This window comes from Sceloporus undulatus, chromosome 1 (genome assembly GCF_019175285.1).
Source record: "Sceloporus undulatus isolate JIND9_A2432 ecotype Alabama chromosome 1, SceUnd_v1.1, whole genome shotgun sequence".
In the NCBI taxonomy this organism is placed as follows: Eukaryota; Metazoa; Chordata; class Lepidosauria; order Squamata; family Phrynosomatidae; genus Sceloporus; species Sceloporus undulatus.
The window spans coordinates 238,612,269-238,624,960 of NC_056522.1; the positions used below are offsets into that span (position 1 = coordinate 238,612,269).

Here is a 12,692-nt window from a genome sequence, read left to right on the forward strand (position 1 = left end):
AGCCATCATCAAGATTTCTTCAACACAAGTGTTGTGGTGCAGAGAGATACTTGAGATGTTTGGAAGACTATTGTTGTCATCTGTACTTCAGACACCTTTTCATTATGAGAAGGGCACTTCTGCTTCTTCTTTTGGTGAAGGCAAACCATTCATTCAGCTGATATAATCATTTTATTGGCTTATGACATAACTAGCAAGGCAAAAAGGACAGTACATTTTGCCTTCCAGTTTCAGCTATAAAAGTAACATCAGCTTCTTAAACTTATTCAATACTTTCATAATTCTCTTTTAATATTTTCAGCAGCAGAAAGCAAAGCACGATCCCAGTTAGCTGATAAGAAAGCACAGAACACATACAGGTTAGGTAAGTGTTTCATGGAAAAATAATCTGTCTGCTTTGGTTTCTGTTTTATTCATTTTTTCATGCCTCAGATCATTTCCTCCTATATTCACATCAGTTTGCATCAGTTTTTTTTCAAATATCCATCTGATAATTCATATTTCTTTCCATTTAATTTTAAAATAGGCAATTTTGCCTAATATGTCCATTTCTGCAAGCAATTCCCTCTTAACATCCTTTTATGTACTCCCCCTTCCCCAATTTTTATACATGTTTAGTGGGCACCTTTTTCTTACATTCCTTTTTTGTTTTGTTTTTGTTCAGAGAGCCACATCACAAGGTTCAGAGAAGTGCACACACAAAAGCATAACTCCATCCTGGAGACTGATTTTAAAATGTGAATTTGGCAAGGTGTTTTCAGGCTTCAAACTGAACAAAGTTCTCCCCATCTACAGCTGGCCCTCCATATCCATGGTATATCAGTGTGTGTGTGTGTGTGTGTGTGTGGTATATGGCATCCATTTTTTTATCCACAGATTCAATTACCTATAGCTTGAAAATACTCTCTCTCTCTCTCTCTCTCTATATATATATATATATATATATATACACACACACACACACACACACACACACACACACACGTGCAAACTTGCTGCAAACCTTGATTTTGCCATTTTATATAAGGGACACCATTTTACTATACTACTGAATATAATGGGACTTGAATATCCACAGATTTTAGTATCCACACAGGATCCTGGAACCAAACCCTAGTGGATACCAAGGGTCCACTATTATAATATAGTCCCAATTAAATGAGATGTTAATCTGGACTAAGTGCCACTGAAAGTAAAGGACTGCATTGCTGCAATGAGACCACCAACTATGCAAAGACAAGACTTGTCTCTTTTTGGGGGAAGGGGACAGTGAGAAATCAAAATCTTTCAGTGAACGGGGCAGCTATCATTTCTCTCTTTTGAAGGCTTGGCTCTTATATTTGTCTGCTTTGCAAAGCATTATAGGCAATGTTCAGATTAGATTTACTCAACATTTGGTTACAGAACATTTTATGCTTACCTGTGCTAGTCCAAGAAAAATGCCAACCCCTCCAAATACAAAAATGTGTTTTTCAAACCAATTCTTCACTTTTAGAACACATCCCTGAAAAAGACAAACCACAGCTTTTAACTGTTGTATCTGAGCACTTGCCATCAAACCAAATGGATTGTGAACCATCATTATAAAGCAGAATCTTCATAAAAGTTCAGTTTTTAAAATGCAGCAGCTGTTTCATATTGCAATCACTGTCTTCCCGTCCAATACAGCATCTGTTCATTTAGACAACTATATTGGAAGGGCTATTTGAATTACTGTATAGGAGAAAAAAGGAGGAGCCATTTTGTAAACTCCACAAGCCCTACTCTTTGGTTCTCAAATGTCAATCAAATTATATCAGCCATAAGGGGGCCATCACAAAAGCCGAGTGGGTAAGTCCTCTCTACTCAGTAATAAATAGAGTTCTTGACCAAAAGGCAGGGCCAACAAGTGATATTTCTTTAGCATGGAGACAGGGCAAAACAGAAATAGGAAAGCTCCCAACCTTTAAATAAATATATAAATATTTGTAATCAGACGCAGATATTCCATTCATCTAAAACACTCATACAAGTATTACAAACATAACAAATACCCAAAAAACCAAACCAAAATACATTATCTCCTTCTACTACAGCATCTACAAAAACTACACACTATAACTATTTCACTAACTTATAAGGACAGGGGTATACAATTGACTTCCAACTTGTCTATTCATGGTATCCAACTACCTCTACTTCCCCAATAACTTCTAAAAATAAAAAACCGTATAAAAAGAAATTTTAACTAAATTTCTAACAGTATTATTGTTTGTTCATAAATGACACACTACTTAAAATGCAATTTGTTCTACTGTGCCTTTAAATACCAAAAATAAACAAGTGGAAACCCCACAAAAACAAAAAACCAGCTCCAGATAACCCCCATGCACCCTTGCAATGTCTCAATCAACTTGGATGATCCTAGAGTCCTCAAATACTGACAGAGGCTGTAATCCTACATGTTTCAGCATAGCATAGGAGTTCTGTAAATGAACCAATGGTAGGCTGAACCATGTATCACCAACTTAACCATACTCCGATTTACCATACCACTTCTGAAGACCCTCCAGAAAGGCCATTCCATGTCAACATGCCTCAACAAGCAATATTGTAGAAGGATCTGACTATGTACCCATAACCAGCCACAAAATGATTTCAGCAGTGCTGAGATCTGCTGGGGCCCTCCAGATACAGGTGCAAGAGCAGGAATTTCTCCTATTCCCCACACTCTCCATTGGCCATGGAACAGCTGGTCAGAGGGGTTATTGCAGCAAAGCTACAAGTCCAGAATGTGGTGTGTAATAATAGACTTCCATCCAGCATAGTGTAAGAGTTCCTCAGTCCATGTAGGATCTTGGCTGTTATATGATAAGAATTCCTGCGATGACAGACTGTACCCTCTTGATGCAATGTAAGTCAGCAGTCTCTCCCACTGAAGTGTCTTTGTACCATGACAGCTAAGATCAATGATAGACTGGCTCACCCAGTGTGCAGGTACAGAATTTGCACATTAAGGACCAGACCACTCAGTTTTCTGTACAGGTTGAGTCTCCCTTATCTGGACAGCAATTGTGGGCAGCAATGATGCTGGCGGCTCACCAGACTCTTTCTCCATCTCCACACCGGGACGTAGTCTGCATACTGGTGTGATAGTTCTCACTTTCTGACTTGAACTGGAGCCAACCTGGACTTATTTTTCTCCAGTGTTCAGCCCCAGAGTACAGTTTAATTTTGGTTTCCTTCCATTTTGGCCACTTGTGTCATTTCAACTGGTAGGCTTCAGAACAGGGTGAAACCTCTTTTTGCTCCTGGGGACAACCCCAATGATGTCTTTGCTTTCTGATGGTTCGATGTACACAAATTTTGTTTCATGCACAAAATTATTAAAAATATTATGTATAAAATTACCTTCAGGCTATGTGTATAAGGTGTACAGTATATCAAAATAAATTAATTTTGTGTTTAGACTTTGGTCTTATCTCCAAGATACTATATATCTTGGAGATATGCAAATATTCCAAAATCTGAAAAAATCTTGAGGCTGAGCCGTTTTAAATGCACTTTCCAAAGACCTAACTATCTAAAAATACAAATGTCAAAATACCTGAGGGAGGCATTTATTCGAGCTAGATTTGATCAGCTTGACACAATGGTAAGATATGGTAGATTTAATGGTATTCCTTATGATGAGCGAACTTGTATTTGTGGAGACCAAGAGATTGAAGATTTAGCTCATATTCTATTTAAGTGTAATTTGTACCAACAGGAAAGAGACCAGTATCTTGGTCCCTATATCAAACGATCAATGTTCTGGGATACCCATGTTAGAACTTCATACTTCATGAGTGGTCAAGATTCAAAAATATCTATTACAACAGCTCGGTTTCTATGTAAAGCAATACAGTTGAGAGCTAGATATGTGGGGACAATTGGGGTAAACTGTAGAGGTGATGAGGAATTTTGATGTGTAACTGCTGTTCAATCCTTTGTTTTATGTACTATCATTTTAAAGCCGTATTTTCCTCCTCTCTATTTTACCCATTTTTTTATTTTGAATCTTTTATATAGATTTTTATAGTCAAGTTTTATAACTGTTTCATTTATGGGTTTTGTACTTAAATTGTATGGCATTCACATGGTTTCTGTACGGTATTTTATTCATATTTTAGATTTATTATATTTAGCTTTTTCTAATTTCTATAGAATTTCTATAGAATTTTTATAGTGTGTTTTATCTGCTTTTGTGCTATTTTGGTATGGCCTAAGGGCTAATCAATAAACATTTGAATAAGGGAGACTCAATCTATGCATGCAAACAGTTCTTTTATTGTTATACTACTACTTGAGGGTTTAAAAAGTCACTAGAGCAGTAGAGGCAAGTGCTCGAATGACAGCAGGGTGGGAATCTGCTCTTGCTTTTCATCCAATCTTTAAAGGAACTAACCAAAGCCCCAAAGTAGCTTCAGCACTTTGGAAAGTTCCTTCCACTGCCATTGAAGCCACTGGCCACTATTGCACCAGAGCTGTGCACAAAAAGCAAGAGCAAAATATAAAAACCAGATCATTAATAAAAGACTGTTCCCAGAAATATGTGAAACATGAACCCTGCCTTTTATGTTATACCTGTTCAGTTTACTGACATAATGGTGTTACAAACAATATGTCTTTCAATCAAACATGCACTTTATGACAATAAAGAACTTACCTGCTGGTTAATGCCTACTGGATATTTGTTTAGATCTGTGACACAGCTTTCCACAGGTACTTTACAGCAGCTTCTTGGGACAGATGAAGAGAGAGAGCCAAATGTGGTATTTAGCCAATCAGTATAGCTCTCTGCACCACAACATTGGAACTACAGTGGAAGAGAGAAGTGCTTCAGTTCCAATGAAACTCAGTAGAAAATGACCTCAGTAACTCCCATTTTAGTTTCTTTTTTTCCCTTACCAAATGCTGGTTTATGATACTCTATTTTTTTAAAAGTAACAACAATTGTAACAGCACCTACCTACTGTGTGGGATAGGGCTGTTGAACTAAAACTACAATTCACTACTTTTTAAAAAAGTAACTTTCCAAGCACTGTTTCTTTTGCAGGTTAAGCACTAAATGTCTTCTTTGAACAATGTATTCTTGTTTACATTTTCATTTGTTTCTTCTTTTGGTCTCTCTCACAACATACACACAAACCTGTTGGCTTATCCCATGAACAAATAAGCCAGTTTACCTTTTCCAGCTTGAGTTCAGGATCCGGGATGCCCCCAGATGTTATCATACCTATCTAGCTGGGATGTCACCGCCTGGATGCCTCCCAGGTCAAAGCCTAGCTCAGCCAGCACTTTTTTAAAGTTGGGGAGCTTCCGACTTCAAAAATTGGCTGGCTGAATGAGGCTTCAACTCAGGATGCACCCAGCTGCTGGTATCCTGGCTAGACAGACAGTGATTTAGGTAAGATAATATCTGGGGACATCCTGGATCCTGAATTCAAGCCAGAAGAGGTAAGCCAGTTTATTTGTTCATAGGATAAGTTCCTTGGTTGATCAAGTTATTTCCTAAATAAAGATAGGCAAGTCTATAGTTAACCTGTTAAAGCACAGGGGAATGGATTGATGAATGTTTGAGCTTCTTGACTGTAACCAGAATGTTGAGTTTTATGAGTAGTTCTCTACTCTTTACCATTTAATTTCTCCCAGAGAAAATCTTATTTACCTGTCTCTGTAGGCTATCCACAGCTTTGGTGATCTGCAGTTCTTCGCTATACTTGTCCAAGGTCTTCAAGACATCTTTCAGTAATATTTGATGTAACTGTGTTAATAGAAACATAGAGGATGATGCAACAAGCATTCCTGTAATTCCAGTTACAGTAGTGGTCTATCCCTCTGCAAGAACAGGGGAGCCTCAAGGCAATTTGCTGCCTTCCAGAAATCAAGGTACAGTACTTATTAACTGTAGCTGACATTATTTTGACAGAAAAACAGATGTGTTCTCTACGGAGCCTACTCCTGGCCAAACTCTCCTTACTGCCCTGCTTCTTTTTCTTTCCTTAGTGGTCATGGCACTGGTAGTGGTGAATGCTATAGCAATTCCTCCTGCCATTGCCAGAGAAAAATGTTGTGACAGCAAGGACACTGATATTGCAGCTTTGTGATACATTATGGTTAAGTCTTTTCTTTTTAATGAACCTGACTGGCATCAAGATTAACCAAGCAGGACTGGCTTTTGTAGCTGGACAATTATTGAGGGAACTGGAGCAGGTGAGGGTTCCACTATGGTGGTATCACTGGCTGCCGTTTCCAAAGCTCATGCCTAGTTGGTTCAGCTCATAATTACAGTAGTTGAATTTAGCAAACAAAAAAACCAAATAACTTTTAAATGTGGTTTATGATTTGTGATATGGCATATCCCTCCCCTCTTACATTTGGCACTGTGCACTTCAGGGTTCACCAGTCAGATGCCACAATATTTTCCTTGGGGACAGATAAGCAGTGCTACATTTTAATGCCTATCAAGAGCCCATTTTGGACTCTCCCCAAAGAGTGCAGGCCCTTGGACAAGCACCTCTCAGTCCAGACCTGGTTGTACCACTGCACCTGAGGCAAAAACAAAACAAAATCCAAGAAATGCCCTTTTTCCTACTTCCTAACAGTAATATAGTGGGTCCTTGGTATCCACTGCATTTGGTTCCAGGACCCCCCACCCCACTCCCATGGATACCAAAATCCATGGATGCTCAAGTCCTATTAAATACAATGACATAATGAAATGGTGTCCCTTATACAAAATGGCAAAAACAAGGTTTACTTTGAGAATTTATATTATTTTTGAATATTTTCAAATGGTGAAAGGATGAATCCATGGATTTAAAAAAAATCAATACAGGTAACCTTGCCAAAAGCAAAAATAATGCAACAGTAATTGGTTAAATAACAAATGCTGCCACTTTGTGTCACCCAAAACCAGCTAACTGGGGCATCACATCACACTGTTTGAGAAGGCAGGCCTTAGAGAACAGAACAGTTACAGTGAGAGATCTCTCTACTCTCCTCCCAACTCTAAATTTGGACTTTGATTCAGCACAACACTTACCTTCTCTCTGTAAGCATATGCAACAGCACCAACTACAATTCCAGTGCTCAGGTGTGCCAGCAATATGCCTGTGAACTAGTAACAGAAAGGACTTCTCAGTTGAATGGCCAGTGACTTAAGAACAAGATCAGGATGGCATCTTGATAAAACAGAATTGCTATTTTCTCAATATTATTTATCCATTCCCGCTCCCCTCACCCTTCAGTCCAATTTGTAATCCATCTAATATGCCAAGTTGATTTTATGATCCCTACAGAGCCAAACTCAACATTAATCCATTACTGTTGGCGCTGATATATTGACACAGAACAGAGATAATGAAGTAATGATTAAGAATAGTAAAAAAAAAAAAAAAAATCACTGATCATGTCCAGGCTGAGCCACTAGCACCATACATGGTAAAATAACCTGCTATGATTAGAGAATGGCCACTGTTTATACATTCTTGTTCAAGTAAACATATTTGGGGGCCTTTGTTCAAGATAAAAAAAACCAGCAAGTGCACACTTACACTGAGTCATTTTTTCCCACCACATCAAGGGCCCAACATTTCAGATGGAGCACAGCTACCTAACTAGGCATGATTTGTACCTATTATGAAGTATACTTGGAAGTTCATTTAATTCAAAATAGGTACATTATGTCCTTCCAAGTTTGCTATTTGCTCTAAATACAGTCATTATACAATGAGTAGTTACTTAGTAAAACTGATTTCTCACAGTTCCTAAGGGGATGTGGGAGACAAATTAGCTGTGCATGATTGTAATCTTCATTCTTGGAAATAGGGTGCACCTCCTTAATTAACAATTATATGTTTATTCTTTACCTGTGCTCTCAAGACTGCTGTCTACCATAAAGCTATTACACAGAAATAAAGGAAAAGTTAACCAATTTGAAGACTTGGCTTGTCCTTCAGGTTCCACAGGCCAGACAAGAGCTTAGTTTGTAGAAGCACTGCAACTAGGATACAACTATGGTAGAAATGGGAGTTGCAGTCCCATAACATCAGGACAGCAGCATGTACTCCACTCCCAAGACATAGCAGTTCTTGATTCAGTCTTCACCTGTCTCTTTAAAACAGGAGTGGTGACCAGGATGTCACAAGACAAGGACTACTCTTGATGATATTTGACGTTAAATAAAACACTCTATGTGTGTGTTTTCAAGTAAAAATAAGTTCTGGATCCTACTTGAATCACTTACCACTTTGATCATTTTAGGGTTGCATTTTAGCAAAGCAATTGCCCCAAAGCCTGCAATGATGATTATAAGTGTGCCAGCAACCATTATGATTGCAGGAACCTCTGAAGCACCTTTGTTCAACACCACAAAAGTATCCCGGAGTTTCACTTGGGTAGACACTCCTATGCATATCAACACAACTCCAGAAATCTAGAATTACAAATATTAAAGAGTCACTAACAGAAGTTATAACAGCCAAATAGATATGAATCTCGTTTTCCCTAATTACATTATTCCTAGTCCATAGCAGACTGAAGTCTGTCTCAGAAAATGTAATTATTATTATTTTTAGTTAAGGCAAAGACAGTGCACTATAGAACAGGATTAAGTTATCGGTAAGTGCAATTTCCCTTTTGTTTCAACATAAATTAGAACTATATTCCCATCCTATAAACTAGAAAGTCACAATGGGTATGGCTGGAAGGAAGAAATGTGATTGAGTTTATCTAATCAGTAATTAAAACATTTCTAAAATTTTACATATGCCTTTTGAGTGTTTTTCTCTTTCATGGAGACCACTAATACAAATATTTAAAAAAAAAAGCTTTATCATAAGAATCATACAAGAAAAATACTACTATACTGTTAATGAAAGAAAAGGAGTAAAAAGCCTATGGATGCATCTACACTAGAAATAATGCAGTTCGACACGACTTTAACTGCCATGGCTCCTTTCTACAGAATCCTAGGAATTGTACTTTTGTGAGGCACCAGCACACATTTGCAGGGAAAGCTAAAGACCTTGTAAAGTTACACATCCCAGGATTCCACAGGATGTAGCTATAGCACTTAAAGTGGTGCCAAACTGCATTATTTCAACAGTGTAGATGCACCCATGCCTCTTAAAATGGTACTTTAGACAACAAGATGTTGTGACAAAGACTATGTACTGGAAGAACAACTTATGTTCCCCACAGCAACAATAAGAAAATAAACATTTGAATCAATACCATGAAAATAAAACTAGCCAATTGTAATTAATGGATTTAAAGTAAGATGGTAATGCCACCTCTCTATTGCCTATCCTTGGGTGAAACAATACAGACCCAACTATTTACCATACATCAGCAATGTTTACTATAATGAAAGGTGAGGACAGAAGCAATTTTGTTTGTCTGTCAAAAAGCTTTACATTACCAAGGTTACTATAAACAAGACATTGGCTCTGTATTAGAATAGTAGGAGCCATTTACTAGCTACAGGGCCACAATGCATTCCAAGATTACTCCAAATGATTTAAACCTGAGAATTAGCCACATCTTAAAAAGGAGGGCAAGTGTACTCACAAGTTTTATTAAAAGGCTCTTGAATGGATCTTTGGCAATTTAATGGTGGGCATGTTATCAGAACCTTGGTTTTTCCCAGTCAATGGATACAGAGGGCAGTATACAGTAGAGCCTTGATGGCACAGTGTTTAAATGCTTGTACTGCATCCCATTTGCAGCCACAAGGTTGTGAGTTCAATCCCAGGCAGGGCTCCAGGGTCCACCCAGCCTTGCATCCTTCCATAGGTTGCTAAAAGAAGTAACCATCTTGTTGGGGGCAATTAGCTTATATATTGTAAACTGCTCAGGGAGTGCTTAAGTGCAGCAGTGATAAGTGGTATACAAATGGACTTGCTATTGCTAAATGTAAGCCTGCAAATAGATAGCAGCTCAGAGAAAAAAGACTAGTGTGGACTAGAATAGACTTGTTCACACAATACTAGGCAAATTTAACCATTGGCCTTTTCTCTCACTATTGTGTGCCTTCAAGTCATTTCTGAATCATAGCAACCTGAAAGTGAAGCTATCACAGGGATTTCTTGATAAGATTTGTTCAGAGGGCATTTGCCAATTGCCTTCCTCTCAGGCTGAAATAGTGTGACTTGCCCAGGGGGTTTCCATGGACGAGTGGGGATTTGAATTCCAGTCTCCTGGAGTCCTGGGGCAACACACAAAACACTGCACCACACTGGCTCTCTCCTTAAACACACACAGGATGGATAGATAGATAGACAGATCAGACATTTCCTCTTCTTAACTGTGTTTCAAGAGAATATTGTTTTAAAGACAGGGTGGCCTTGACTAGTCTTGACTGTGTCAATAGAATGTTCTAGATTAAAAGAACCCAAATTCAGAAAAGTTTTCTTGGATCTCAATTTCCAAAATTTCCCTTAGGCTATCAAAGCTAGTGTATTTTATTGGCATTCTCAGGCCTTGTCAGGCAACTATGAGCTCTTTGGATAGCATTAACATAAAATGCCTGAAAAGGATTCCAGCTTCCCATGGAAGAATCCTATAGCCCAGTGGTCCCCACACTGTGCCCTTTAAGAGATTTTGGACTTCAGCTCCCAGAAACCTCAGCCATGTTGGCCAATAGTTTGGCATTCTGGGAGCTGAAGTCCAAACTCTCTTAAAGGACACAGTTTGGGGGCCACTTCTATAGCCATTTAGCTGGGGAATAAGTATAAGTGAGAAAATGCCACTTACACTAGAGTAGATATACACTGCCACTGTTGGTTTAAGACCTTAAGTGCTTATGAACTCTGAGAATATATTAGAAAGTTTCTATTTGTACGAGTATCCCTTATCTGGAATTCCCAGATCCAAAATATTCCTTGTGGGTAACTGAGATAGTGACACCTTTGCTTTCTGATGGTTCACTGTAAACAAACTTTGTTTCATGCACAAAATTATTTTAAAATATAAACAAAAATATAAAATTACTTTAGGCTATATTTATAAGGTGCATAAAAAGAAGTGAATTTCATGTTTAGACTTGGGTCTGATCACTAAGATATATCATTATGTATATGCAAATATTCCAAAATGCAAAAAATAAAAAAAAATCCAAAATCCCCCATCCAAACTCCAAAACACCTCTGGCTCCAGGCATTTCAGATAGGGAGACTCAACCTGTACTACTGAACCAGAAACATCTGAACTGGACTAGTTTAGCCTGTTTAAAGTGATTCTGTTTACTAACTTTATAACATTGTGAAAGCCTAAATAATATATCTACAGTTCTCCTACAGTGACTTAACAGAGCAATTACTAAACATATTAAGCTCCCAACATCTAATGCCAACATCTAAGCACATAGCAAGATCTAAGTATATTTGGACAGAAAACTTGTTATGGAAAAAAATCCTTACCCAATAAAGTGAGATAGCTAGCCATAAACAAATCTTAACTACTTTCTCCCAATTAGAAACTCCTTTCCCCCTCATTCTGTTTGTTGATTTCTGTCCTATGTGTCCTGGAACCACTAGTGAAGAGAACAGATATACTGACACTAATCAGTTTCCAGTTATCACACTTGACACCAATTTCAAGCTAATGCTTCTTTTTAGGTCAAATGTACATGACCTTTTTAGTGAACCAGATTTGTTAAGAATTCCTTATTCTGGAACAACTAACTGAAGCAAGTAGAACCTGCTGAGGAAATGCAGTGCATTGGTCTGCTCCTGAAACAACTTACTTCATCTGCACATATTGAGTTGCCAGTAAATGGATCATGACAGAAGCTCATTTGTAATGCTAATTGCCTGCCTGCTAACTGCAAATAAGCAAGGTAAGAGAGTTGCTTGCCTTCCAGCATTTCACTGATGAAAACTGATGGAACAGGTGTGGCCAAACAACAGCAGAGTGTAGTTAAGATGGCAACAGTTATTAACAAGAAAGAACAGACAAGTGTGGAGAGGATGTAATGGTTTGCTTTTGCTTGAGCCCACTATCCTACACACACACCCCTGAATAAAGTTAGTGCAAACTACTTTTGAACTCAGTTTCCAGCAACTTAAAATAAGATGAGGTGAAAGGAGGAAGAGAGAGAAACTGGGACTTTTCAAAAGGATTTGAAAAAGTGGGATGATAGAGCAATAATCAGGATGATCTCTGCCAAACTGGGACAGTTGGAGGGTACGCAGTTGTGCCTATGTGCTGCAAGTTCCTTAATAAAGCCCAAGGTTATCTGTGGATTATATTGGCCTTTGAAAGAAAGGTGGCAACAGTGAAGCGGCACATATAGGACAGATTTTGGGACATACATAGTGAAATTAAAAATATTTTTCAGCCACCCCTTTTCTTCCACAGATGTTGCACAGAAAGTGCCTCCTTGATGTTCCTGGGTAATGACTCCCACCATCCCCAACCATTGCTGGCTAGGGCTGATAGGAATTAAAGTCCAACACATCTGGTGAACCACAAGTTTTCCTTTTCTGTTTTACTAGTTATTATCTGAAATTGAAGTGCTCATGACAAGAATAATCACCATATACATTTCATTATCTAAAAAATAATCCTTGTGGCCAATAATTCTATTTTTTTTAACCAGGTAAAATTTCATCTTGATGAATGGGGTGGTTCTTTGCTCTGTGCTCCCTTAGCAACAGAGCTCAAAG

General features: G+C 38.2%; 1 protein-coding gene across 1 annotated transcript; it reads right to left on the reverse strand.

Moving 5' to 3' along the window:
• Nucleotides 1–223: 223 nt before the first annotated feature.
• LOC121930605 (tetraspanin-6-like) lies at nucleotides 224–11,519 on the reverse strand. Its single transcript, XM_042467195.1, has 7 exons — nucleotides 11,445–11,519; nucleotides 8,270–8,458; nucleotides 7,067–7,141; nucleotides 5,690–5,785; nucleotides 4,688–4,837; nucleotides 1,421–1,504; nucleotides 224–331 (listed from the first exon to the last, which is right to left on the reverse strand). The coding sequence occupies exons 1-7, from the start codon at nucleotides 11,517–11,519 to the stop codon at nucleotides 263–265; spliced, it is 738 nt and encodes a 245-aa protein (XP_042323129.1). The 3' UTR covers nucleotides 224–262.
• Between the last annotated feature and the right edge of the window lie 1,173 nt (nucleotides 11,520–12,692).

Bases quoted from the DNA above. Each gene is read 5' to 3' on its own strand.
- LOC121930605 (XM_042467195.1), bottom strand. From the start codon at position 11,519: ATGAGGGGGAAAGGAGTTTCTAATTGGGAGAAAGTAGTTAAGATTTGT. The intron at 7,142-8,269 runs GTAAGTGATTCA...TTCTGTTACTAG, and splicing joins ACCCTAAAATGATCAAAGTG to TTCACAGGCATATTGCTGGC. The intron at 4,838-5,689 runs GTAAATAAGATT...CTTCCACTGTAG, and splicing joins TGGATAGCCTACAGAGACAG to TTCCAATGTTGTGGTGCAGA.